Source organism: Nerophis ophidion, linkage group LG07 (assembly GCF_033978795.1).
Source record: "Nerophis ophidion isolate RoL-2023_Sa linkage group LG07, RoL_Noph_v1.0, whole genome shotgun sequence".
NCBI lineage: Eukaryota > Metazoa > Chordata > Actinopteri > Syngnathiformes > Syngnathidae > Nerophis > Nerophis ophidion.
This window is the reverse complement of record NC_084617.1, coordinates 615,393-641,177: the sequence shown is the minus strand read 5'-3', so window position 1 is coordinate 641,177 and position 25,785 is coordinate 615,393. Positions and strand designations below refer to the sequence as shown.

The 25,785-nt window shown below is 41.6% G+C and overlaps 3 protein-coding genes and 4 non-coding genes across 9 annotated transcripts; 2 read left to right on the top strand and 5 right to left on the bottom strand.

Moving 5' to 3' along the window:
- The first annotated feature begins 1,409 nt into the window (after positions 1–1,409).
- On the top strand, positions 1,410–1,481 carry trnae-cuc (transfer RNA glutamic acid (anticodon CUC)). Its single transcript has one exon. It is a non-coding gene; the product is annotated as a tRNA-Glu (tRNA).
- Positions 1,482–7,211: 5,730 nt separating this feature from the next.
- Positions 7,212–9,120, bottom strand: rps11 (ribosomal protein S11). The gene is made up of 5 exons (XM_061905076.1): positions 9,032–9,120; positions 8,212–8,352; positions 7,949–8,024; positions 7,592–7,721; positions 7,212–7,388 (listed from the first exon to the last, which is right to left on the bottom strand). The coding sequence occupies exons 1-5, from the start codon at positions 9,077–9,079 to the stop codon at positions 7,265–7,267; spliced, it is 519 nt and encodes a 172-aa protein (XP_061761060.1). The 5' UTR covers positions 9,080–9,120; the 3' UTR covers positions 7,212–7,264.
- On the bottom strand, positions 7,455–7,534 carry LOC133556933 (small nucleolar RNA SNORD35). The gene has a single exon (XR_009807637.1). It is a non-coding gene; the product is annotated as a small nucleolar RNA SNORD35 (small nucleolar RNA).
- On the bottom strand, positions 7,791–7,875 carry LOC133556932 (small nucleolar RNA SNORD35). The gene has a single exon (XR_009807636.1). It is a non-coding gene; the product is annotated as a small nucleolar RNA SNORD35 (small nucleolar RNA).
- On the bottom strand, positions 8,090–8,174 carry LOC133556934 (small nucleolar RNA SNORD35). Its single transcript, XR_009807638.1, has one exon. It is a non-coding gene; the product is annotated as a small nucleolar RNA SNORD35 (small nucleolar RNA).
- A 785-nt stretch (positions 9,121–9,905) lies between the features above and the next one.
- polr3k (polymerase (RNA) III (DNA directed) polypeptide K) lies at positions 9,906–12,880 on the top strand. 2 transcript variants are annotated; one of them, XM_061905073.1, is made up of 3 exons: positions 9,906–10,158; positions 12,454–12,541; positions 12,654–12,880. In XM_061905073.1, exons 1-3 carry the CDS (start codon positions 10,048–10,050, stop codon positions 12,779–12,781), a joined length of 327 nt encoding a protein of 108 aa, XP_061761057.1. In that variant the 5' UTR covers positions 9,906–10,047; the 3' UTR covers positions 12,782–12,880. The 2 variants fall into 2 exon arrangements, with proteins under 2 accessions (XP_061761057.1, XP_061761058.1); XM_061905074.1 differs by lacking the exon at positions 9,906–10,158 and adding an exon at positions 10,168–10,928.
- Positions 12,878–24,686, bottom strand: cdip1 (cell death-inducing p53 target 1). Of its 2 annotated transcripts, none has more exons than XM_061905071.1 (6): positions 24,589–24,686; positions 20,720–20,856; positions 16,945–17,079; positions 16,730–16,876; positions 14,156–14,417; positions 12,878–14,089 (listed from the first exon to the last, which is right to left on the bottom strand). In XM_061905071.1, the coding sequence occupies exons 3-6, from the start codon at positions 17,018–17,020 to the stop codon at positions 13,978–13,980; spliced, it is 597 nt and encodes a 198-aa protein (XP_061761055.1). In that variant the 5' UTR covers positions 17,021–17,079; positions 20,720–20,856; positions 24,589–24,686; the 3' UTR covers positions 12,878–13,977. The 2 variants fall into 2 exon arrangements, with proteins under 2 accessions (XP_061761055.1, XP_061761056.1); XM_061905072.1 differs by having other exon boundaries at positions 14,156–14,414.
- Positions 24,687–25,785: the final 1,099 nt, after the last annotated feature.

Genomic DNA, 25,785 nt, shown 5'->3' with positions numbered 1-25,785 from the left:
TTTAGCCATTTTTCTAGTGACTATTAGTGAGTATCTTAGCAAAAGGCAAAGCGACTAACAAGTTGGAGGAGGACTCAGGACAGACATGGAAATATATTTAAAAAGAATTTAAATGGGGCAACAAAACCCGATATTTTCAGCCATCTTTCTGAAAACAAATACAGAAATGTTACTATTTTTTCTGGAAACAGAAGCAGATGCTTTAGCTGTAGCCATTTTTCTGCTGACAAAACAAGATTATTTTAGTCAAAGTCACAGCGATTAACAAGACAAGTCTACTGTGCTATTTTTATGTCAAATAAACTTGAATGATTTAAAAATGTGGCTCACGACTTGATGATATGGAAAAATGTTTTTCTTGCTGAAGATAAAACATTTGAGAAGCACTCAACTCACACATGCTGACTCCAAATCATCTTTGATGCAGAAGCAGCAGACAATAACCAACATGATGTTTCATCTTCATTGGAAATTCCCCCGACAGCTCGTACAGCAAATGAATATGTTTGTCTTGATACAAGGAATAATGTTAGCTAACTTAGCATCAACTAAAGACAATGATGTTGCCTAGCTAGCTAGGACTTCACTTACATCTCTCATTCCTGCTGCTTCTTCTCTGCTGCGGGACAATAACTTTCTGATATCCATCTAAGAGTTACAGTTGGAGTCAAATCAAAATCAAAATAATATAATTAACAAATTGTTGTTGGCTAACGTTACCTACCTCAGCAGTGATTCGCGACCCCCCCCCCTCTCTCTCTCTAAACGGAAGTCTCCACACGTGAATAAATGACCATATTAATTAGCCATGTGCTTATTGTTACGTGGAGTGAATACAGTAGCAATCAATTACCATACTAAGTAGTATGTGCGCTGTTGTCTATGTTATGTAGACTTAAAACTCTGAAGCTTTTTTTTATTGGGGAATTTTTTACTGGGGCACTGCAGATCAACAGTGGGGCACATGCCCCAGTGAAATCAGTCTGGCGACGCCCCTGGTGTTGGGCTAATACTGAAGTAGTACTTATGAAATGACTTACATTGTGTAAATATTATGATAAGCAGGTGAACTATGAGACTATTTCATCTTTATTTCAAATATCAGGTCAGTGCCCGCATCCAAGAAGTCAAATCAAAACCAAATCAGTGCCTCTTTTGCAGAAGAGCGTATGGTGATTTGTCGCCCTCATGAGTTCACAATGAGAACAGCATGTTGAGAAAAATAGGCACGGTACTGTGAAGGATCTAACCCATAATAATACTATTATTGAAGTTTATAACTGTTACATTTTCATGGAATATTATTGGCAATTAGTCATACATCGATAGAACATATACTTTAATAGAATCGGGTGCCAACAGTCATATATTATTAAAAAATATACTTTAATAGACTCGGGTGCTGACAGTCCCTGGTGGTCTAGTGGTTAGGATTCGGCGCTCTCACCGCCGCGGCCCGGGTTCGATTCCCGGTCAGGGAACTCCATTTTGCTAATATTCCCACCAATTGTCTATGTTTGTCTTATTCACTACGCAAAAAGGCGGACGTTATATAAGCGGGGCTATTGTTCGAAATGCTACATTTACTGACAGCTAACGACCTCAGAATGGACTTTTCCACCTGCTTTTTGCATCACTTGATATAAAAATACAGAAATAATGTGCATCATTTAAAGAACTACCTGTTGGACCGCCAGGATTTCAGTACATTTTACACTATTGGAGTGCATTCTGCATAACACACTTTTAATACACATTTAAAAGACTTCCTTGTGGTCTTCATAAGATGAAAAGGTTCTTCTTAGGTCAACAGTTTGTTTTACAGATCATCCCACTGGGTCATTATTGTCACCCATGTCCCACTGGGTCATTATTGTCACCCATGTCCCACTGGGTCATTATTGTCACCAACGTCCCACTGGGTCATCATTGTCACCCATGTCCCACTGGGTCATTATTGTCACCCATGTCCCACTGGATCATCATTGTCACCCATGTCCCACTGGGTCATTATTGTCACCCATGTCCCACTGGGTCATTATTGTCACCCATGTCCCACTGGGTCATTATTGTCACCCATGTCCCACTGGGTCATTATTGTCACCAACGTCCCACTGGGTCATCATTGTCACCCATGTCCCACTGGGTCATTATTGTCACCCATGTCCCACTGGATCATCATTGTCACCCATGTCCCACTGGGTCATTATTGTCACCCATGTCCCACTGGGTCATTATTGTCACCAACGTCCCACTGGGTCATCATTGTCACCGATGTCCCACTGGGTCATTATTGTCACCCATGTCCCACTGGGTCATTATTGTCACCCATGTCCCACTGGGTCATCATTGTCACCCATGTCCCACTGGGTCATTATTGTCACCCATGTCCCACTGGGTCATCATTGTCACCCATGTCCCACTGGGTCATTATTGTCACCCATGTCCCACTGGGTCATTATTGTCACCCATGTCCCACTGGGTCATCATTGTCACCCATGTCCCACTGGGTCATCATTGTCACCCATGTCCCACTGGGTCATCATTGTCACCCATGTCCCACTGGGTCATCATTGTCACCCATGTCCCACTGGGTCATTATTGTCACCCATGTCCCACTGGGTCATTATTGTCACCCATGTCCCACTGGGTCATTATTGTCACCCATGTCCCACTGGGTCATCATTGTCACCCATGTCCCACTGGGTCATTATTGTCACCCATGTCCCACTGGGTCATTATTGTCACCCATGTCCCACTGGGTCATCATTGTCACCCATGTCCCACTGGGTCATCATTGTCACCCATGTCCCACTGGGTCATCATTGTCACCCATGTCCCACTGGGTCATCATTGTCACCCATGTCCCACTGGGTCATTATTGTCACCAACGTCCCACTGGGTCATCATTGTCACCCATGTCCCACTGGGTCATTATTGTCACCCATGTCCCACTGGGTCATCATTGTCACCAACGTCCCACTGGGTCATTATTGTCACCCATGTCCCACTGGGTCATTATTGTCACCCATGTCCCACTGGGTCATCATTGTCACCAACGTCCCACTGGGTCATTATTGTCACCCATGTCCCACTGGGTCATCATTGTCACCCATGTCCCACTGGGTCATCATTGTCACCCATGTCCCACTGGGTCATCATTGTCACCCATGTCCCACTGGGTCATCATTGTCACCCATGTCCCACTGGGTCATTATTGTCACCCATGTCCCACTGGGTCATTATTGTCACCCATGTCCCACTGGGTCATTATTGTCACCCATGTCCCACTGGGTCATCATTGTCACCCATGTCCCACTGGGTCATTATTGTCACCCATGTCCCACTGGGTCATCATTGTCACCCATGTCCCACTGGGTGTGAGTTTTCCTTGCCCTTATGTGGGCCTACCGAGGATGTCGTAGTGGTTTGTGCAGCCCTTTGAGACACTAGTGATTTAGGGCTATATAAGTAAACATTGATTGATTAATTGATTGATCTTCAAGCTGCTTCCTGAGAAGTCTCCTCAGCTCTTATTCACGTGCTTCCACTTTGACAGTATACTCTCCCCGTCAGCTGAGCTTTCACATGGAGTCGGACCGTTAAGTTTCATCCATCTGCTACTTTGTATTAGAAATAGCAACAGCGGAGAATGCTTGTGCTTGTAAGAGCCACTGTCGCACAAGACACAAAAAGAGAGCTGGACTACAGCGCAAAGCTCCCTGGGTAAAGTCTACCATACATGGAGATCTTTGGGTAAAGTCTACCATATATGGAGATCTTTGGGTAAAGTCTACCATACATGGAGATCTTTGGGTAAAGTCTACCATATATGGAGATCTTTGGGTAAAGTCTACCATACATGGAGATCTTTGGGTAAAGTCTACCATATATGGAGATCTTTGGGTAAAGTCTACCATACATGGAGATCTTTGGGTAAAGTCTACCATATATGGAGATCTTTGGGTAAAGTCTACCATATATGGAGATCTTTGGGTAAAGTCTACCATACATGGAGATCTTTGGGTAAAGTCTACCATACATGGAGATCTTTGGGTAAAGTCTACCATACATGGAGATCTTTGGGTAAAGTCTACCATATATGGAGATCTTTGGGTAAAGTCTACCATACATGGAGATCTTTGGGTAAAGTCTACCATACATGGAGATCTTTGGGTAAAGTCTACCATACATGGAGATCTTTGGGTAAAGTCTACCATATATGGAGATCTTTGGGTAAAGTCTACCATATATGGAGATCTTTGGGTAAAGTCTACCATATATGGAGATCTTTGGGTAAAGTCTACCATACATGGAGATCTTTGGGTAAAGTCTACCATATATGGAGATCTTTGGGTAAAGTCTACCATACATGGAGATCTTTGGGTAAAGTCTACCATACATGGAGATCTTTGGGTAAAGTCTACCATACATGGAGATCTTTGGGTAAAGTCTACCATACATGGAGATCTTTGGGTAAAGTCTACCATATATGGAGATCTTTGGGTAAAGTCTACCATATATGGAGATCTTTGGGTAAAGTCTACCATACATGGAGATCTTTGGGTAAAGTCTACCATATATGGAGATCTTTGGGTAAAGTCTACCATATATGGAGATCTTTGGGTAAAGTCTACCATATATGGAGATCTTTGGGTAAAGTCTACCATACATGGAGATCTTTGGGTAAAGTCTACCATACATGGAGATCTTTGGGTAAAGTCTACCATACACGGAGATCTTTGGGTAAAGTCTACCATATATGGAGATCTTTGGGTAAAGTCTACCATATATGGAGATCTTTGGGTAAAGTCTACCATATATGGAGATCTTTGGGTAAAGTCTACCATACACGGAGATCTTTGGGTAAAGTCTACCATATATGGAGATCTTTGGGTAAAGTCTACCATATATGGAGATCTTTGGGTAAACACTACCATATATGGAGATATCCACTGACATCACACCTAGGAAAAACATAGGAAGGAAAGATTGTTCCATAGATATCTCCGCAATGCCTTGATTGATGAGACTTTTATGAGTAGATTGCACAGTTCAGTACATATTCCCTACAATTGACCATTACATGGTATCACCGGTGACTTGTCCAGGGTGTACACCACCTTCCGCCTGATTTTAGCTGAGATCGGCGCCAGCGCCCCCAATTGGGACTAAGCGGTAGGAAAACGGATGGATGGATGGTAACAGCAGAATAAGTTATTCAACTTGTTTGAGTCGGGGTCCACGTTAATCAATTCATGACCTTTTATTTCACATTTTCAGGATTCATAGAGACTACCTTATTTTTAATTGTCTTGTTTGATTTCCATTAGGGTGATGACTTTTTGGGATCGATGTTTCGTATAGTACCATCACAAATAGAACAAATTACTTTATGGTTCAATTGGAGCAAATGTGGATTCAGGGGCCTTTACAGATTGATCTATAACAGGGGAGTCAAACTCAAACACAGAGTGGGCCAAAATGTTAAACGGAACAAAGCCGCGGGCCAAGGTTGAACAAATTAACCTTTTAGTAGGGACCCAAACAAGTTTTGCATTAAATATTGAACAAGCAAGGCTTATATAACTTTAGTGACATGCAAAATCCAGTTTCAAATAATTAAAAAAATATCAATGGCATATCAAATAAAATGTAAATAAAAATGTTATGCCTTTTTTTCTATTTGCAATCTTCTGAGGTAAATATCAATTTTTTTCCACAGGCTAATAATACATTTGAAAATGAAATAATGAACCAAACATTCAAGCCTTGACATAGCAAGAGAAAATGCATGAATAAAACGATAATTATTGGTAAGTTTGCTGGAAGTTTCCCGGAAGAGTTAGTGCTGCAAGGGGTTCTGGGTATTTGTTCTGTTGTGTTACGGTGCCGATGTTCACCCGAAATGTGTTTGTCATTGTTTGGTGTGGGTTCACAGTGTGGCGCATATTTGTAACAGTGTTAAAGTTGTTTATACGGCCACCCTCAGTGTGATCTGTATGGCTGTTGACCAAGTATGCCTTGCATTCACTTGTGCGTGTGTAAAAGCCAAATATTATGTGACACGGTGTTTGTATGGAGGAAAAGTGGACGTGACGGCAGGTTGTAGAGAACGCTAAAGGCAGTGCCTTAAATGCACGCCCCCAATATAGTTGTCCAGGTGGAAATCGGTAGAAATTCAGGAGAATGGTTGCCCCAGGAGATTTTCGGGAGGGGCACTGAACTTTGGGAGTCTACCGGGAAAATTATGAGGGTTGGCAAGTATGAATATTAGCGGTGAATGTGGTGTTACAGCAGCACCGACGCTGTATAACACCGGCGGGCCAGCTCTAATGCTAAAATGTTGCCCCAAGGGCCAGATGAAATTACACGGCGGTCCAGGTTTGGCCCGCAGGTCAGAGTTTGACACCCATGATCTATAACATGGGTGTCAAACTCTGGCCCGCGGTCCAAATTTAGCCCGCCATGTAATTTAATTTGGCCCTTGAGGCAATATCAAATAAACATTAGAGCTGGCCCGCCGGTATTATACAGTGGCTGTGCTACTGTAACACCACATTCACCGCTAATATTCATACTTGCCAACCCTCCTGATTTTCCCAGGAGACTTCCGAAGTTCAGTGCCCCTCCCGAAAATCTCCCTGGGCAACCATTCTCCCGAATATCTCCCGATTTCCACCCGGACAACTATATTGGGGGCGTGCCTTAAAGGCACTGCCTTTAACGTTCTTTAAAACCTGTCTTCACTTCCACTTATCCTCCATACAAACAGCTTCATAATGTAAGCGGCTTATACACACTGAAAGTGAATGCAACTCATACTTGGTCAAAAGCCACACAGGTGACACTTGAGGGTGGCCGTATAAACAACTTTAACACTGTTACAAATATGTGCCACACTGTGAACAAACACCAAACAAGAATGACAAACACATTTCGGGAGAACATCCGAACCGTAATAGAAAAAAATACCCAGAACCCCTTGCAGCACTAACTCTTCCGGGACACCACAATACACGCTACCACCTAAAAGGTTAATTTGTTCAACCTTGGCCCACGGCTTTGTTCAGTTTTAAATTTTGGCCCACACTGTATTTGATCTATAACATTTAAAAAGTAGACTTAATATGAGCATTATGAAGTAGCTTTGATGTGATGAGCTTTAAACATGCTAGAGAGAAGGAGAGGTAGACAAAATGACCAGAAAATTCTATTGAACAAGTTCCATTTATTGGAAAGCCACCTTGTTTCCATGGTGTAGCTAAAACTTCTGAAACTGCTTCTTGGCTCCAGCAGCCTTTGTCACTTTGAGGACATTGAACCTCACGGTTTTGCTCAGCGGTCGACACTCTCCAACAGTCACAATGTCGCCGACGGTGACGTCCCTGCAGAAGAAAACCAAAGTTTAAGCAACTGTAAGTTTATTCAGTGACCAATGAAATTGGAGCGGAGAGACTGCATCAGCATTGCCATAAGGCGATATCGTCAAGTTTTAACTCTGAAGACCATCGTGAGAAAAACATCATTTGCAGCAAACCATCAAAAATGACAGAACTCTAAGTATTTAAGGTAAATTAAGACTAGTTACCTAAAGCATGGTGACAGATGCACAGACAGGTTCTTGTGCCTTTTCTCAAAGCGGTTGTACTTGCGGATGTAATGCAGGTAGTCACGTCTGATCACGATGGTCCTCTGCATCTTCATTTTGGTCACCACACCTGCACGCCACGCACAAAAGAATGTTAATCGGCAAGCTAAAATGACACATTATCTTGATTGATACGGTCACAACAACATCAGCTATGCCATCTGGCATTTTCCTCACAGCCTGGCAGGCTTGGAAGACCATCGTGAGATAAAACATCATTTGTAGGGCAGTGACAAGACAACTAATTAAATACGTTATGAACAAACCAGATGTTTGTAGTGCTGTATGTTTACTGACCAGAAAGGATTCGGCCACGGATTGAGACATTCCCGGTGAAAGGGCATTTCTTATCAATGTAAGTGCCATCTATAGCCTGAGGGGGAACAAACATGTATAGTTAGTGTCGTTTAATAAATCCAAGCTCAACTAAAGCTGTCTAGAGCTGCATCAGCAAAGCCAAAAAGGCACTATCATCAGAACCCTAGAAGGTTTAGAAGACCATCGTGAGAAAACATCATTTGCAGCTTGACAATAGGAGTAACAAAAGTAATATTCTTTACCTCTCTTGGGGTCTTAAAACCCAGCCCGACACTTTTGTGGTAACGGGGGATCTTTTCCTTGCTTTCTTTGCCACCATCTGCTACCAGAACACGTTTTTTGTTCTGGAAGATAGTGGGCTGTTTTTGATAAGCCCTCTCGGTCTGCAGAAGACAAAAACAAATGAAGAAAAAACATTTGGTGGCCAATGCTAACTAGCATCCGCGCAATACTGGACTTCACGTTGCAGAGCTTTAACGCGTTTTAATAACATATAAAAGATGGTTAAATGATAAAACACGATAATGATTAACTGAGCGTGTTAAAGGCTGGCAATAGCACAAAGAGTTCAGTCAAAGACTATAAAGAGTCAAGTATAAGACAGAATTAAGTTAAAGACAAAGAGTTAAGTAAAAGACAGAATTAAGTTAAAGACAAAGAGTTAAGTAAAAGACTATAAAGAGTCAAGTATGACAGAATTAAGTTAAAGACAAAGAGTTAAGTAAAAGACTATAAAGAGTCAAGTAAAAGACAGAATTAAGTTAAAGACAAAGAGTTAAGTAAAAGACAGAATTAAGTTAAAGACAAAGAGTTAAGTAAAAGACAGAGTTAAGTTAAAATGTGCGCTAGCAGGAGGCTAAGCTAGCAAGCTAACTTTAGCTTCACACGCGGTGTCCGTCTCGACAACATTGCTCATGTAAACTACTGCTCTTCCTGTTAAATGACGCCCATGCTTGTTTATAGCAGCCACTTGGGGCTATGTCCCAACAAGAAAGTGAGTTATTGTGTTTGCCAAAGCCTGAAAATGTTGATTTAAATGTTCGGCCATTTTCCGCAACCTACTTGTGCGTCCGCCATCTTGGACCGCCCGTTGTAAAGAACTTGTGACATGCGCACAACGCACGGAAGTAAGCAGCAACCGGAAATGACGTGGAACATATGCTTTTATAAAAGTGTTTGTATTAAATAAAACAAATATGGCTTTATTATCATATAGACGTCCAGCTTAAATGGTTCCAGAGCAGGATGCTTCAATACTAAAAACAGAAATTAAGTAAACACTAAAGTTTTTTATTTGAAAAAATATAAGTTTGTTAAACATTAGACGATCTTCAAGATGTAATTTCTGTCCATGAACTTGAGTACTTTGTAAAAAGTTAAGAATAGGACGGCCGTGATGTATGTTCCGCAGCCTCCGCAGCAGAACCTCCTCCAGTTTGTGTAACATCTTCTTCCCTCATTTCCGTGAGACTCCTGAACGCATCATCATAATCCCCTCAATTCCCCCTCGAAAGGGATTAAGGGGTTGGAATATAAAGACAATACAATGTACATCTATAAACTTGAATGCATATGCAAAAGTGCAATATATTTATCTGCACAGTAATCTATTTATTTATACCTGCACCTTAATGCTCTTTTATCCTGCACTACGACCAGCTAATGCAATTAAATGCCGTTATATGTACTGTAAAGTTCTAATTTGAATGACAAAAGTAAATCTAAGTCTAAATGTGTGTCATTCATAACAATAATAGTAGCTGTAATAATCACATATATATATCATTACAATATGGTAGATGTGGTTTAGTTTATAACATATTCTGCAAATGTAACAACTGGTTTTGAGTGCGTACTTTAAATGTTTAAGTATGTATATAAATCTCAACCAAACGGCTTAATGATAAATTCTGACTCCGAGTTTCCACTCGAGCGTTAAAAAGAGTAACACATCACTCCGCGGCTGACTTCCGGGTTGAACAATGCGTGGTTTGGTGACAACAACAACTCAACCTTCTCGGCCTGATCTTTATTGCACTTATATCCACTTTAACAACTGAAAGGGAGTCTTTGCTGACATGCTTCTTTTTTGTCCGACATGCGGGAACGTTTTGATCGTGGAAGAAGGACAGAAGTGCCTGAGGTTTGCGTGTAACACCTGTCCCTACATTCACAATGTCACCAGAAAGGTAAGTCATCCATTCACTTACCTATGATATATTGTCACCATGTCACCTGTCCCTACATTCACAATGTCACCAGAAAGGTAAGTCATCCATTCACTTACCTATGATATATTGTCACCATGTCACCTGTCCCTACATTCACAATGTCACCAGAAAGGTAAGTCATCCATTCACTTACCTATGATATATTGTCACCATGTCACCTGTCCCTACATTCACAATGTCACCAGAAAGGTAAGTCATCCATTCACTTACCTATGATATATTGTCACCATGTCACCTGTCCCTACATTCACAATGTCACCAGAAAGGTAAGTCATCCATTCACTTACCTATGATATATTGTCACCATGTCACCTGTCCCTACATTCACAATGTCACCAGAAAGGTAAGTCATCCATTCACTTACCTATGATATATTGTCACCATGTCACCTGTCCCTACATTCACAATGTCACCAGAAAGGTAAGTCATCCATTCACTTACCTATGATATATTGTCACCATGTCACCTGTCCCTACATTCACAATGTCACCAGAAAGGTAAGTCATCCATTCACTTACCTATGATATATTGTCACCATGTCACCTGTCCCTACATTCACAATGTCACCAGAAAGGTAAGTCATCCATTCACTTACCTATGATATATTGTCACCATGTCACCTGTCCCTACATTCACAATGTCACCAGAAAGGTAAGTCATCCATTCACTTACCTATGATATATTGTCACCATGTCACCTGTCCCTACATTCACAATGTCACCAGAAAGGTAAGTCATCCACGCACTCACCTATGAGATATTGTCACCATGACCATTCATCCACACACTCACCTATGAGATATTGTCACCATGACCATTCATCCACGCACTCACCAGTGAGATATTGTCACCATGACCATTCATCCACGCACTCACCTATGAGATATTGTCACCATGACCATTCATCCATTCACTCACCTATGAGATATTGTCACCCTGACTATTCATCCACGCACTCACCTATGAGATATTGTCACCATGACCATTCATCCACGCACTCACCTATGAGATATTGTCACCATGACCATTCATCCACGCACTCACCTATGAGATATTGTCACCCTGACCATTCATCCACGCACTCACCTATGAGATAGTCACCATGACCATTCATCCACGCACTCACCAATGAGATATTGTCACCCTGACCATTCATCCACGCACTCACCTATGAGATATTGTCACCATGACCATTCATCCATTCACTCACCTATGAGATATTGTCACCATGACCATTCATCCACGCACTCACCTATGAGATATTGTCACCATGACCATTCATCCACGCACTCACCTATGAGATATTGTCACCCTGACCATTCATCCACGCACTCACCTATGAGATAGTCACCATGACCATTCATCCACGCACTCACCAATGAGATATTGTCACCCTGACCATTCATCCACGCACTCACCTATGAGATATTGTCACCATGACCATTCATCCATTCACTCACCTATGAGATATTGTCACCCTGACCATTCATCCACGCACTCACCTATGAGATATTGTCACCATGACCATTCATCCACGCACTCACCTATGAGATATTGTCACCATGACCATTCATCCACGCACTCACCTATGAGATATTGTCACCCTGACCATTCATCCACGCACTCACCTATGAGATATTGTCACCCTGACCATTCATCCACGCACTCACCTATGAGATATTGTCACCCTGACCATTCATCCACGCACTCACCTATGAGATAGTCACCCTGACCATTCATCCACGCACTCACCTATGAGATATTGTCACCATGACCATTCATCCACGCACTCACCTATGAGATAGTCACCCTGACCATTCATCCCCGCACTCACCTATGAGATAGTCACCATGACCATTCATCCACGCACTCACCAATGAGATATTGTCACCCTGACCATTCATCCCCGCACTCACCTATGAGATATTGTCACCATGACGATTCATCCACACACTCACCTATGAGATATTGTCACCCTGACCATTCATCCACGCACTCACCTATGAGATATTGTCACCCTGACCATTCATCCCCGCACTCACCTATGAGATATTGTCACCATGACCATTCATCCACACACTCACCTATGAGATATTGTCACCATGACCATTCATCCCCGCACTCACCTATGAGATATTGTCACCATGACCATTCATCCACGCACTCACCTGTGAGATATTGTCACCATGACCATTCATCCACGCACTCACCTGTGAGATATTGTCACCCTGACCATGCCTTGTTTGAAGTGCAGGTGAACACCAGGAAGTATCCCAAGCTTAAGGAGGTGGATGATGTCCTGGGTGGAGCTGCTGCTTGGGAGAACGTGGATTCTACTCCCGGTACGTTGCCATGACAACAATCTATGGAGTCATTTGAAGATGTGCTGTCAAACACATTGAACAAGTGTTCATTTTGCCCCAAAAGATAACATTTGATCACATCCTTTTCCAGAAACCTGTCCGAAGTGTGACCATCCTCGGGCGTATTTCATGCAGATTCAGACACGATCTGCGGACGAGCCCATGACCACTTTCTACAAATGCTGCAATGCCCAATGTGGACACAGATGGAGAGATTAACTTCAATCTAAAGACAGCCATCCGTCTTATGTTAAATGTGATCCACACGAGGTTTATTCTTCAGACACACAACGACAATAAAGTGTCAGCAAAAAGTGATGTTCAGACTTTTATTGATAAAATAGTAGCTGTATACAAGGGTGAAAACAAACCTTGGCAGACATTTAGAGAGCAACACAGACCTGCATGTTTCCCCACCAGCATGAGGACATACAGTACTGATGTGATACCTTCTGAAGAAGTGACATTTGTCTTGTTGTCACACAGCTATGCCGTTATTTAGGCTCAGTGTTTACGTGAGCGACACAATGGAGGCATGCTGTTAAAGAATTGTTTTAATGCCAATGGGTAACAGCCTATTTTAGTAATTATGTTAATTGTAGACTTATGTCATGCTTGAAAGCAATCAAAGTTAAAAAAAAGGGGTCATGGGGGACTAATGACCTTGATATCAATGTAACTTGTCCCCCAACATTCTTAATTACTGAGGCGGTGACAAACATTCAGCCTGCAGTTAAGATCAAATCTACAATGAGTGCCAAAGTCTGCCTATGCTGGCACAGACATTTTGGAAGCTTCACTTTGCACAGGTCCAGATGAAGTGCAACAATATTAACAACAACAAAACAAGCTGTCACTGTGATGCCAGGCAGGCTTTTATGATGTATCAGAGGGAAACATGTCCTTAAAGTGCAAATGTTTGCCTTTGTACAAGTACATCACCGAACAAAGGGCATAAACGGAAAAAAATCGCTGTTATATCATTTTGTGCATTCTGAATCAAGCTTGCAATACTAAAATTAAATATAAAAGTCAAACATGAGCAAGACGTTCACATTTGGGATAGGAGTTGTGAAAGAGAAATAAGTCAGAAGGAAGGACACATGCTCACAGTTTTCAATATAAAGATGGGAAAACAGAATAAAATACTTTACAGAAAGAAGGAAAACACAATTATTAAAAAAGATCAACCCCAGCCGGCTTGCTTCATGGCGAGATTCACAGGTAAGTTCAAATAAAGTGACAAGTTTCACAGCGAGTCTTCCTCAGTGACACGTGTAACACGGCCTTCACTTGGTACAAATGAAAAGAAGTCAGTGGTGTGCATGAAGGTATGAGCTTGAAGGTAGACTATGTACACAAACCAAGAGGGGTGGGAAAAGCCTGTAAGTCGCAGCAGGTGTGTATGTCGGTGGTTAGCATATACGCTTGTATGTGTAGATGTAGCCCTTACAGTAAGGACAGGTGTGTGTCACATCTTTCAGGTCGTCAATCAGACAGGGAATCAAGCAGCAGCCCAGATCACACCTGCGGTTTAAAACATGCATATCATTATTCATGTCCACTTTACCTGTGGTGTTTGAAGACACTCACCCGACGAAGAAGCAGAAGAGACAGAAGAGTGTGTTCATGAGGCCCACGTCGTGCGAGATGCGCGTGACGATGGCCTGCTGGCAGTGCGGACACACCGTCTGCACCGGCGACGTCTGGAACATTTCACCCTGGAGCACGGTCACGGTGGTGGCGGCGCCCGGAGGAGCCATGACGGTCGCTGTGTGGCCCCCCATGTGGACAAAGGGGCCCGGGCCCATCTGCTGGTGATAGGGGCCAGGCGGCGGTGGAGGGTAGGCGCCTCCTTTAGTGAAAACACAACAATCCTCCTGATCACTGTTGAATTCTTATGGACATGACTACGATACATTCATTTCTGCTCATTAATATTTTCATAGCAAGAGCATAAAAGAACTGATTATGGCAATTATGAGAGCTTTAAGTCACCTTTTAATGTAATACAATACACTGCCTCAGGCTGAGCCAATCAGCTCTGATTGCTTTGGTCTCATCTAGTGGCCAATACTACTGTGGTTGTACTTCATTTGCTTTCATTTATTCTCAAAAAGGCTTCATTTAGGCCAATCCTAGCGGGGGGGGGGGGTACCAGAATAAGAAGAAGCTTCACTTTAATCACGGTGGGAGACGAGGAAAGGTCGTGTGTTGTTTCCTTTGATGTTGATAAGCTTACAATGTTATGCAGAGGTAGTTTTATGTACACATTTGACTACTTATAGTCACAAGGGGAGAGGAAAGTTTGGGCTTCCCTGCTTAGGCTGCTGCCCCCGTGACCTAACCGCGGATAAGCAGAAGAAGATGGATGAATGGATGGATAGTCACAATGTGGAGTGTGGGTGCAGTACAATATTATTCTATTATGTCCAAAAAAGGCTTCAAAATGTCAGTGTGTAAAATGAAGTGGCAGGACTGCTTAGAGCAGTGGCGTCAAACTCAAGACACGGGAGCCAAATTTGGCCCGCCACATCATTTTATGTGGCCCCCAAGAGCCATACAAATGTGTCAATAAAGCACTTCATCTTTCTCATTACATTTAATTCTTCAAATATAACATGTAGTGCTTGCAATTGCATGTCTTCTTTGATATTAGCACACTACATACAGTACAGGCCACACCTTCTCATTCAATGTGGGCTCTTCATTCACATTGTAGATTGTCACATCAAAACTAGGAATGATCACATGTGGAGTTATGCACTTAGAAAAAACTAACTGAAAACATGTTTTACATTTTAGTTTCTTCAAAATAGCCAACCTTAGCTCTGATGACTGCTTTGCACACTCTTGGCATTCTCTCCATGAGCTTCAAGAGGTAGTCGGTCACCTGCAAGGGTTTTCGCTTCACATGTTTGGAATGTAAATAGTCATGACAGTAAAGAAAAGGCATTGAATAAGAAGTTGTGTCCAAACTTTCGGCCTGTACTAATATTTATATACATTTACTATTACACTCTGAGGTCGGCCACAACTGCAACGTGGCCCTCAGTGAAAAGGAGTTTGACGCCCGTGGTTTAGGATAAACACAGAAATACTGCTCAAATGTTCTAATCATATTACCACAAATGTATTTTCAATTGCAAACACTGTTTCAAGCCAATATTGATACAATGACAGTTGTGTCTTTGAAGTGACAGTGTCAAGATCCTGTGTAAGACGACAATGCTCACTTTATTCTTCCAACTCTTACTTTCTGAGAATCAGTGTCCTCCACAGTGGACGTGCTTATATCAGCCTGGAAAATGCTGTTTATTAGAAAAGTTAACTAACGATTAAACTTTTAAGAAGGTAAATACCTCACTAACTCATGTTTGACTTTTTTGGCTTCAAAATCATTTTCTGGGGGACGGTTTATGAGGTGGCGAATTGTCTAGGTTGCAGCCTGCCTTCCACTTGAGTGCAGCTGGATAGCGACATCATGACACTCACGCTGGAAAATTGACTGATGGATTGAGGATTTATCCAGCACACTTTTCAGTTTACTCCTATTTCTAGCAGTGTAAAGTTTCCCTCCGTGCAGTGGAATGTGACAAAAGTGGTGTGCTTTGTGTGGAAATACAGACTTTTGTTGACCTTCAACAAAGAGGTCATGTGTTGCTTAGCAACATGAATCAAACACTTATGGATAGATTGATGCATTTCTCAGGAAATGTCCACGAAACAATTCCTTTCATCTACCACAAACACACTTCAAATTCTGCTCATGGCGTTCCACGCCCCCCACCGCAGAGGATTCTGGGAGATGTAGTTTATTTTTCAACCTGGCCAACGCTAAGGCGGCAAAGAAAGACTACAAGTTTTTGTTTGATACTGTGAATACTTTTAAAGCACAATCCCGTTACACCCTGAGTGGAAGCTCCAATATGTGGCGAGAGATGATTGTATGAGTGAAGGCAGTGCCCCAGTTAATCACAGGCAAAATCTATTTGTTTAAATAGATTTGTTGAATATTTTCCATAACATTTGTTTTTTTAACAAATAACATTTTTTGTAATATGTACATCTTTTTTATTTATATCAACCTAAATGTGTCTGACGCTATATGAGTAAACAAACCCACTTTTAGAAGAAATAGCATGCATCTTAGGCATTTTGCTTCACCTTGGGGTGGCGGGGGCATGGGCATGGGCATGGGCCCCTCTCCAGGCACATGTGGAGGGAGGAACCCTGGGTGGGGGCCCTCATAAGGAGGTGGTCCATAGTCTGGGGGCAGAGGTTGTCCTTGCAGGGGTGCTGTTCTCACAGGAGCTGAAAATAAGAACACAGAAGTCAGCAGCGTTGTCCAAAAATGTACTGAACAGTAGTTCAATTCTTACCTGGTTGTCCATTTTTGTCCTGGATGAGCGGGGCGCTGGGACCTCCTGGATAAGGAGGAGGAGGATCACTGGACATGCTCGAGTGGAAGGTGTTAGACGTAAAGCTCCACTGACAACACCCTTGACAACTTGAAGCTGCGACAACAAAAAGCAACATTTTTGAGCCCTGTGGAGAGTTTTCCCCTCCTGTACACTTGCTTGGTGAGGCCTAGCTTGCTTATGTCTGGTTGAAAGTCACTTTTAGAAATAAGAAAACACTGAAACAAACTGAAAAAGATTTGATACGGTATGTTATGAGTATTAAAGAGAAACGGCACTTTTTGGGGAATGTTGGCTATCATTTACAATCCTTATGTAAGACAACACGTTTTTCTTTTTTCTGCATTCTAAAGTTGTCGAATACAGCATGCACCAGGTGCATAACAATGCAGCCAATAAGAATACACCATTGTGCCCAGAAATCCCTAATATCACCATGTATTTGATATTGTCATGTTATATTTTCAATTGTTGCTGCTTACAATGTACTTTGAACTTTTTTGAAGTGTCCGGAGACTTTTTTTATTAAAAACAACTTGCAATAAATCTAACATCTGTTTCTGGTGTTGTTATAGACTGTACTCTACTTTTGTCCCTCAATGTCCCTGACGGAAAGCCAGCTGGCGAGCATGACGTCACATTTGCTTGGCGATGCTTCTCCAATTGGACTTTCTCTCCTTAAAAGCCGCCGCAGTCCACTCCATATTTGCAAATGTTATAGACTGCAGTGCTGGGTATATGTAGGATACATTAAAGCAGTCTTTTTCAACCTTTTTTCAGCCAAGGCACACTTTTTGCCTTGAAAAAAATCAGAGGCACACCACCAGCAGAAATCATTAAAAAACAAAACTCAGTTGACAGTAAAAAGTTGTCACAATTGTTGCATATGACTGGTTCCCTCCAGGTACTCCGGCTTCCTCCCACCTCCAAAGACATGCACCTGGAGATAGGCCCCTCCCACCTCCAAAGACATGCACCTGGGGATAGGCCACTCCCACCTCCAAAGACATGCACCTGGGGATAGGCCACTCCCACCTCCAAAGACATGCACCTGGGGATAGGCCCCTCCCACTTCCAAAGACATGCACCTGGGGATAGGCCCCTCCCACCTCCAAAGACATGCACCTGGGGATAGGCCCCTCCCACCTCCAAAGACATGCACCTGGGGATAGGCCCCTCCCACCTCCAAAGACATGCACCTGGGGATAGGCCACTCCCACTTCCAAAGACATGCACCTGGGGATAGGTTGATTGGCAACACTAAATGGTCCCTAGTGTGTGAATGTTGTCTGTCTATCTGTGTTGGCCCTGCGATGAGGTGGAGACTTGTCCAGGGTGTATTCCGCCTTCCGCCCGAATGCAGCTGAGATAGGCTCCAGTACCCCCGCGACCCCGAACAGGACAAGCGGTAGAAAATGGATGGGATAGATGGACTTTAAAGCATAAGCAAGCATGCATGACTATAGCTCTTGTCTCAAAGTAGGTGTACTGTCACATCACACCTTGACTTATTTGGACTTTTTGGCTGTTTTCCTGTGTGTAGTCTTTTACTTCTTGTCTAGTGCTCCTATTTTGGTGGCTTTTTCTCTTTTTTGGTATTTTCCTGTAGCAGTTTCATGTCTTTCTTTGAGCGATATTTCCCGCATCCACTTTGTTTTAGCATTCAAGAATATTTCAGTTGTTTTTATCCTTCTTTGAGGGCACATTGTTGATTGTCATGTCATGTTGGGATGTACTTTGTGGACGCTGTCTTTGCTCCACAGGAAGTCTTTGCATCCTGTTTTTGTTGACTTTGTAGCCAGTTCCGTTTTAGTTTTGTTCTGCATAGCCTTCCCTAAGCTTCAGCGCCTTTTCTTAGGGGCACTCACCTTTTGTTTACTTTTGGTTAAAGCATTAGACACCTTTTTACCTGCACACTGCCTCCCGCTGTTCCCCACATCTACAAAGCACTTAGCTAGCGGCTGCCACCTACTGATATGGAAGAGTATTACACGGTTACTCTGCCGAGCTGCAGCCAGCACCGACACTCGGAATGATGTTCATTTTCCCATGATCACACACACACCGTCCATGCTTGAAAGCAGCTTGGCGGAGAATGAGGAAGTGTTTTGTGCGCACGGAGACGAAAGTGCACAGGAGGTAAAACCTGTTGCAATTCTGCCGTTAGCATAGGATCTTTTCGTGTCGTTCTCACCAGTTCCAGGTCCTCAATGGCTGTCAAAGTGTCCCAACTTGTCAGGTTATATTCTCAGCCATCTACTTTTCATGCCATGATTTATCATCTAAAATAAACTTGCAGGGAAGCGAGGAAACAGCATACCACCCGATGATGTAGACATGGGCACTCAAGGAAGTGATTATGTCGCCGCTTAAAATAATTTGTTTGCGTTAGCGCTTATAATAATATCAATAATGCACGGTTAGTATTTAAGTCACAAAATGTAAATGGAATATTGTTGGCTCTTTTTAAATGCTTACTTTTTATGGATTTTATGGGCGGAACAGTTGAGCTCCCATTGGCTCCGCTGTAAGCAGAGTTTTATTTACATTTATTAAATATTTAGAATCATTTTTTTTAAAAATCCATCCGTTGTCATGTCTTTCATAATGATCATGAACAATAGGCAAAATTATAGACTGCTGTCCGCCTTGCATGGCCAAGGAGTCACAGGATCACGTAATGGCAGAAAAAGTAGCGAAATGTTCGCCGAGACCAGAGATTCTCAAACTGTGAAAAGCGGACCACTACTCCATCTAGTGGTACGCCAAATAATTACATGATCATAGTAAAGTGTTTTATTTTCCAACATTCAAAAAAACAGTGTTACTGTTCAAACTGTGTGTTACAGTGGCCAAAAATATTAAATACACAAGTTAATTAAACCTCTGCCTTGTTTTTAATGAACACTTAGGCCTACTACGATACCGTATTTTACTGTTGGTCATTATGGTGGTACTTGGACAGCCAAACTTTTTCTGAGGTAGTACTTGTTGACAAAAGTTTGAGAACCACTGGTCTGGATAAACTAATAGATGACTTCACAAATATTAATATGAATATGAAGCATTAAATGTATTGGCAAAAAAAATGGTGTGCTTGCTTCGGTCTCTGGAGTAAAAGTTGGAACTTTTTTATGTGAACCCATCAAGCATCATGTGGCTTGTTGAGCATAATTGACAGTCTCACGATTTTTCTGACCGTGTATGTCGGGTACCACGTATTAGACTCAAAACATATAAGGTTCTGGATCATTTGTCCCAAGGAAGTTGTTGGCTTTCATGAAGTCTGTCCTGATTAGTATTTGTTTAAGGGAAAAGCCAACATTGAGATTTGTCTGTGAAATGTATATGCCACTGTATGCTTAAAATGAGCAAAATACGTACATAGTACATGTTATTATGATTATGTATTTTATTTACTACATTACGTATATACTAACAAAGTGTATACAATGAATGTTTTTTTTTTTTTACAGCGCTTAACAGGCAAAATAGAGCGATTCCCACTGCTCCATTTTTGTTAGCGTTTATTCACGAGTTTGACTACATAAAAAAATTAAAAAAGCTTTTTTTTTTGTCTCAGATAAGGATTGTGAAGGACATGCAAAATTCCATATAAAGTGCAGTTTCCTTACAAGCTAAAGCACTTACACCTAAAGTGATTGAAAAAAGACAGAGGTGTTGTTAAAAGTCAGTTGTCTATACATCTAAGAATAACAAGACATAAATAACATACCAGCAGTATTTTCTGCCCAAAGGCTCAACTTTTATGAGACGAGAGGGCTAAATAATGCAGACTGCTACCTAGCTCTGCTCGACATGCATCAGTGGCATACAGGAGGAGATGGCTTGCTTCTTTTTCTTCCTGTTTGGCTGAAATGAAAATGGAAATATAGTTGCAGGGAACAAAATACAGTTGGGAACTCCCTTCCCTTCGCCCAAAGAAAACTGTTTTTTTTTTTAATCAAACATATTTTGTGGTGTTTTTCTACTCACGGATAGAAACTAAAAATCAATAAATTGTGCCTTTTTTTTCAAGCCCGTCGCTATCAATATCCTCAAACACAAATCTTTCATCCTCGCTCAAATTAATGGGGAAATTGTCGTTTTCTCGGTCCGAATAGCACTTTTTGTTAGAGGCTCCCATTAAAAGCAATGTGAAGATGTGAGGAGCCATCACACGTGTGACGTCATCTTCTGTGACTTCCGGTAGAGGCAGGGCTTTTCTGTTAGCACCGAAAGTTGCAAACTTTATTGTGGATGTTCTCTACTACATCCTTTCAGCAAAAATATGGCAATATGGGGAAATGATGAAGTATGACACATAGAATGGAGCTGCTATCCCCGTTTAAATAAGAACATCTCATTTCAGTAGGCCTTTAAACATAACTGAGATGCAGTGGTGTGGCGTCAGGGCCAGCGAGGCCTTCTCTGCTGACCTAACATAACCAGAAATTATCAACATAATTAAAGATCAAATTCTATTTTTTTTATTTACTTTCCTTAAATCTGTAAAAGTATTCATATTCTCTTCATGTCATGTTATGCTCCTTCCAGCGCTGTTGTTTTTAGTTTATAGAGTTTTTATCCAATCAGAATTCAGCTAGCCTATGTTGCCATTCTGGACCAAATGTGCCAGAAGACTTCAGAATCAACAATGTGTGTGCACTGTGAGGGAACGGCAACATACAGTTGATAGACAATTGCGATTGCCCATCAGATCGCGCGTTGTTCTCAGTCAGGCCTTACAGCTGGCCTAAGGCAGCTGTTATGAGCGGGTAACATAACAACTCCATTACCCAGCATGCCACAGTTGTGAAAAGCATGCACAGTAGCCCTGTTTAGGTGTAATGTAGACATGCCGGCAGCGAGATGTTTTTGATGAGCACGCTGTGGAGTAAACATGAAGTCAGCCAACACGCCACAGCTGCAACTTTCATAATTAGACAAGACAACACATATGTTTGCAAGGCCATTTTCAAGAAGGATATTTAAAGAGAAACTACATCTGATGTTTTTGATGAGCACGCTGTGGAGTAAACATGAAGTCAGCCAACACGCCACAGCTGCAACTTTCATAATTAGACAAGACAACACATATGTTTGCAAGGCCATTTTCAAGAAGGATATTTAAAGAGAAACTACATCTTGTGAGACCATGTCGGCCAACCCGGAAAGCTTGAATGGGTTCTCCAGGTTGTGAGTTCAGGTATATATATTTTTTTTACATTTAATGTTTTTTGCAATTTTGATTTTGACAGCGCCACATAAGATATGTTTTAATTGCTGATGCGGGTTTATTGATTTTTAAATGCGCCAGATTATAACCCATTTTGTACACTGTTGATGTGTTTCAGATCAAAGTAGTGTGTAAATGTGTTTCTGTAAAGTATTTCTCCAGCAATGGTCATGTGGGGCCATCAATGATGCTATTTTGAGAGGTCATCATTGAAGTGGGACATCACTGAAGGCCTAGGTGGGAAATGCACGGCCCTCCACTGCCGGTGAAATGTGCTTTTCTTTATTGTTCTCAAGCTGCTGCAACTTGCAGGAAGACTTCTGTCGCCCCCCACCTTCATAAAGAGCTAGTATACACTACTTTGAACCAGCCTCGTACAATAAATGCCAGTTTGGACGTTTGATATCCCAATGACAGACTTGGAAGATGAAGTGTGATGTTGTGTTGTGTTGCTGAGAGTTTGTAAGTCAATGACAGACTTGGAAGATGAAGTGTGATGTTGTGTTGTGTTGCTGAGAGTTTGTAAGTCAATGACAGACTTGGAAGATGAAGTGTGATGTTGTGTTGTGTTGCTGAGAGTTTGTAAGTCAATGACAGACTTGGAAGATGAAGTGTGATGTTGTGTTGTGTTGCTGAGAGTTTGTAAGTCAATGACAGACTTGGAACATGAAGTGTGATGTTGTGTTGTGTTGCTGAGAGTTTGTAAGTCAATGACAGACTTGGAACATGAAGTGTGATGTTGTGTTGTGTTGCTGAGAGTTTGTAAGTCAATGACAGACTTGGAAGATGAAGTGTGATGTTGTGTTGTGTTGCTGAGAGTTTGTAAGTCAATGACAGACTTGGAAGATGAAGTGTGTTGTTGTGTTGTGTTGCTGAGAGTTTGTAAGTCAATGACAGACTTGGAAGATGAAGTGTGATGTTGTGTTGTGTTGCTGAGAGTTTGTAAGTCAATGACAGACTTGGAAGATGAAGTGTGTTGTGTTGTGTTGCTGAGAGTTTGTAAGTCAATGACAGACTTGGAAGATGAAGTGTGATGTTGTGTTGTGTTGCCGAGAGTTTGTAAGTCAATGACAGACTTGGAAGATGAAGTGTGATGTTGTGTTGTGTTGCTGAGAGTTTGTAAGTCAATGACAGACTTGGAAGATGAAGTGTGATGTTGTGTTGTGTTGCTGAGAGTTTGTAAGTCAATGACAGACTTGGAAGATGAAGTGTGTTGTTGTGTTGTGTTGCTGAGAGTTTGTAAGTCAATGACAGACTTGGAAGATGAAGTGTGATGTTGTGTTGTGTTGCTGAGAGTTTGTAAGTCAATGACAGACTTGGAAGATGAAGTGTGATGTTGTGTTGTGTTGTGTTGCTGAGAGTTTGTAAGTCAATGACAGACTTGGAAGATGAAGTGTGTTGTTGTGTTGTGTTGTGTTGCTGAGAGTTTGTAAGTCAATGACAGACTTGGAAGATGAAGTGTGATGTTGTGTTGTGTTGTGTTGCTGAGAGTTTGTAAGTCAATGACAGACTTGGAAGATGAAGTGTGATGTTGTGTTGTGTTGCTGAGAGTTTGTAAGTCAATGACAGACTTGGAAGATGAAGTGTGATGTTGTGTTGTGTTGTGTTGTGTTGTGTTGCTGAGAGTTTGTAAGCTTTGTGAAGACTGAAATCCTTCCTTTCAGATTATCCAGCTCAAGGCTTTACGAGGCGCACAACTAACCCATGGTAACTTATTTACGTAACACAGACCACCGGAAACCAAGCACAGTAGCAGAAATATTCACAATAATGCGCGTTCGTCTCTAAAAAGGTTGTATTTAATAGCTGTCTCGCCGTAGCAACAGCGGCTAACTAATGCTAGCTAGCAAGCTAGCTGACTGACAGCTCACCTTCTGAGCAAATGTTTGCCTCACAACACTCTTATTTATATTTGTGTGCTGGTTACTAAGTGACAAAGTATCAACTTTATGACGCCATGTTTGTGTTTCATTTCAAAACAACAGGGCAGTTTAGGACGTATTGTTTGCTAACGTTAGCGAGCTCGCGTCTGCATTCTCGTCACAAAAAGTGGCCAATAAACCACGTCATGTGCATGAAAATGTGGCCTATAAACCACGTCATGTGCATGAAAATGTGGCCTATAAACCACGTCATGTGCATGAAAATGTGGCCTATAAACCACGTCATGTGCATGAAAATGTGGCCTATAAACCAAGTGGCCTATAAACCACGTCAGGTGCATCAAAAAGTGGCCTATAAACCACGTCAGGTGCATCAAAATGTGGCCTATAAACCACGTCATGTGCGTCAAACAAACGCCGCCTACAAAGTAATACAATACCAATCAAATATAACATTATAGCCAATGTTTCGCCAGGTATTACCTCAATGTAAAGTGAAGCGTTGCTTGTGTGGCGCAGGCGTCAAGTTCGCAGCACTGCTGACGACATCCGCTAAACGGATGGTCTTATTATCATCACCTGATATTCTGTTACGTCATTATCTAGTAATAATGCTGATATAGTTCGGATGCGTACTTTTTATATTGAAATATTTATTGGACTTTGGCTATGTTTGAGTTTTGAGTTTGAGTTTATTTTCGAACATGCATGCATACAACATGATACATGCATGCATACAACATGATACATTCATGCATACAACATGATACATTCATGCATACAACATGATACATGCATGCATGCATGCATACAACATGATACATTCATGCATACAACATGATACATGCATGCATACAACATGATGCATACAACGTGATACATGCATGCATACAACATGATGCATGCATATAACATGATACATGCATGCATACAACATGATGCATGCATACAACATGATACATGCATGCATACAACATGATACATGCATGAATACAACATGATGCATGCATGCATGCATACAATGTGATGCATACATGCATACAATGTGATGCATGCATGCATACAATGTGATACATGCATGCATACAACGTGGTACATGCATGCATACAACATGATGCATGCATACAACATGATACATGCATGCATACAACATGATACATGCATGCATACAACATGATGCATGCATGCATACAATGTGATGCATACATGCATTCAATGTGGTGCCTGCATGCATACAATATGATACATGCATGCATACAACATGATACATCACTATTTCCACTTTCTCTACTAACATGTTCGAAAAGGAGTAGGAAGACGCAGAGGTTATATAATCGTAACCCTTTTCCTAAATTGTTTGTTCACTTCCCGTTCTGAATTTATTCACAATATACTCCATAAGTAATAACAATCATAATAAATAAATAAATACATAATAATTGGTGAAGTAAGTTATATTTCATATGGTGAGATGAGTAAGATTATCTAGAAAATGAATGGGTGGATGAAATAAATTCAGAATGCTTATCATGGTTCTTCTTCTTTGTACTTTGCAAACACTTTAAGTTAGAAGAGTTTCTCAAAGTGGATCCTATTAGTACATGGTTTGATTGCTTTATCCATTCCATCATTTAATTATACATACTGATATACTGAAGGTCCTAAGTGTTGTACATGCAT

Coding starts and splice junctions, on each gene's coding strand:
- rps11 (XM_061905076.1), bottom strand. CDS start 9,079: ATGTCACAAGTTCTTTACAACGGGCGGTCCAAGATGGCGGACGCACAA. Junction 8,025..8,211: donor GTTTTAAGACCCCAAGAGAG/GTAAAGAATATT, acceptor GTTCCCCCTCAG/GCTATAGATGGCACTTACAT. Junction 7,389..7,591: donor CATCTGTCACCATGCTTTAG/GTAACTAGTCTT, acceptor TTTCTTCTGCAG/GGACGTCACCGTCGGCGACA.
- polr3k (XM_061905073.1), top strand. CDS start 10,048: ATGCTTCTTTTTTGTCCGACATGCGGGAACGTTTTGATCGTGGAAGAA. Junction 10,159..12,453: donor TTCACAATGTCACCAGAAAG/GTAAGTCATCCA, acceptor TTTGAAGTGCAG/GTGAACACCAGGAAGTATCC. Junction 12,542..12,653: donor GAACGTGGATTCTACTCCCG/GTACGTTGCCAT, acceptor ATCCTTTTCCAG/AAACCTGTCCGAAGTGTGAC.
- cdip1 (XM_061905071.1), bottom strand. CDS start 17,020: ATGTCCAGTGATCCTCCTCCTCCTTATCCAGGAGGTCCCAGCGCCCCG. Junction 16,877..16,944: donor GGACAAAAATGGACAACCAG/GTAAGAATTGAA, acceptor TCTTATTTTCAG/CTCCTGTGAGAACAGCACCC. Junction 14,418..16,729: donor CATGCCCCCGCCACCCCAAG/GTGAAGCAAAAT, acceptor TTTTCACTAAAG/GAGGCGCCTACCCTCCACCG.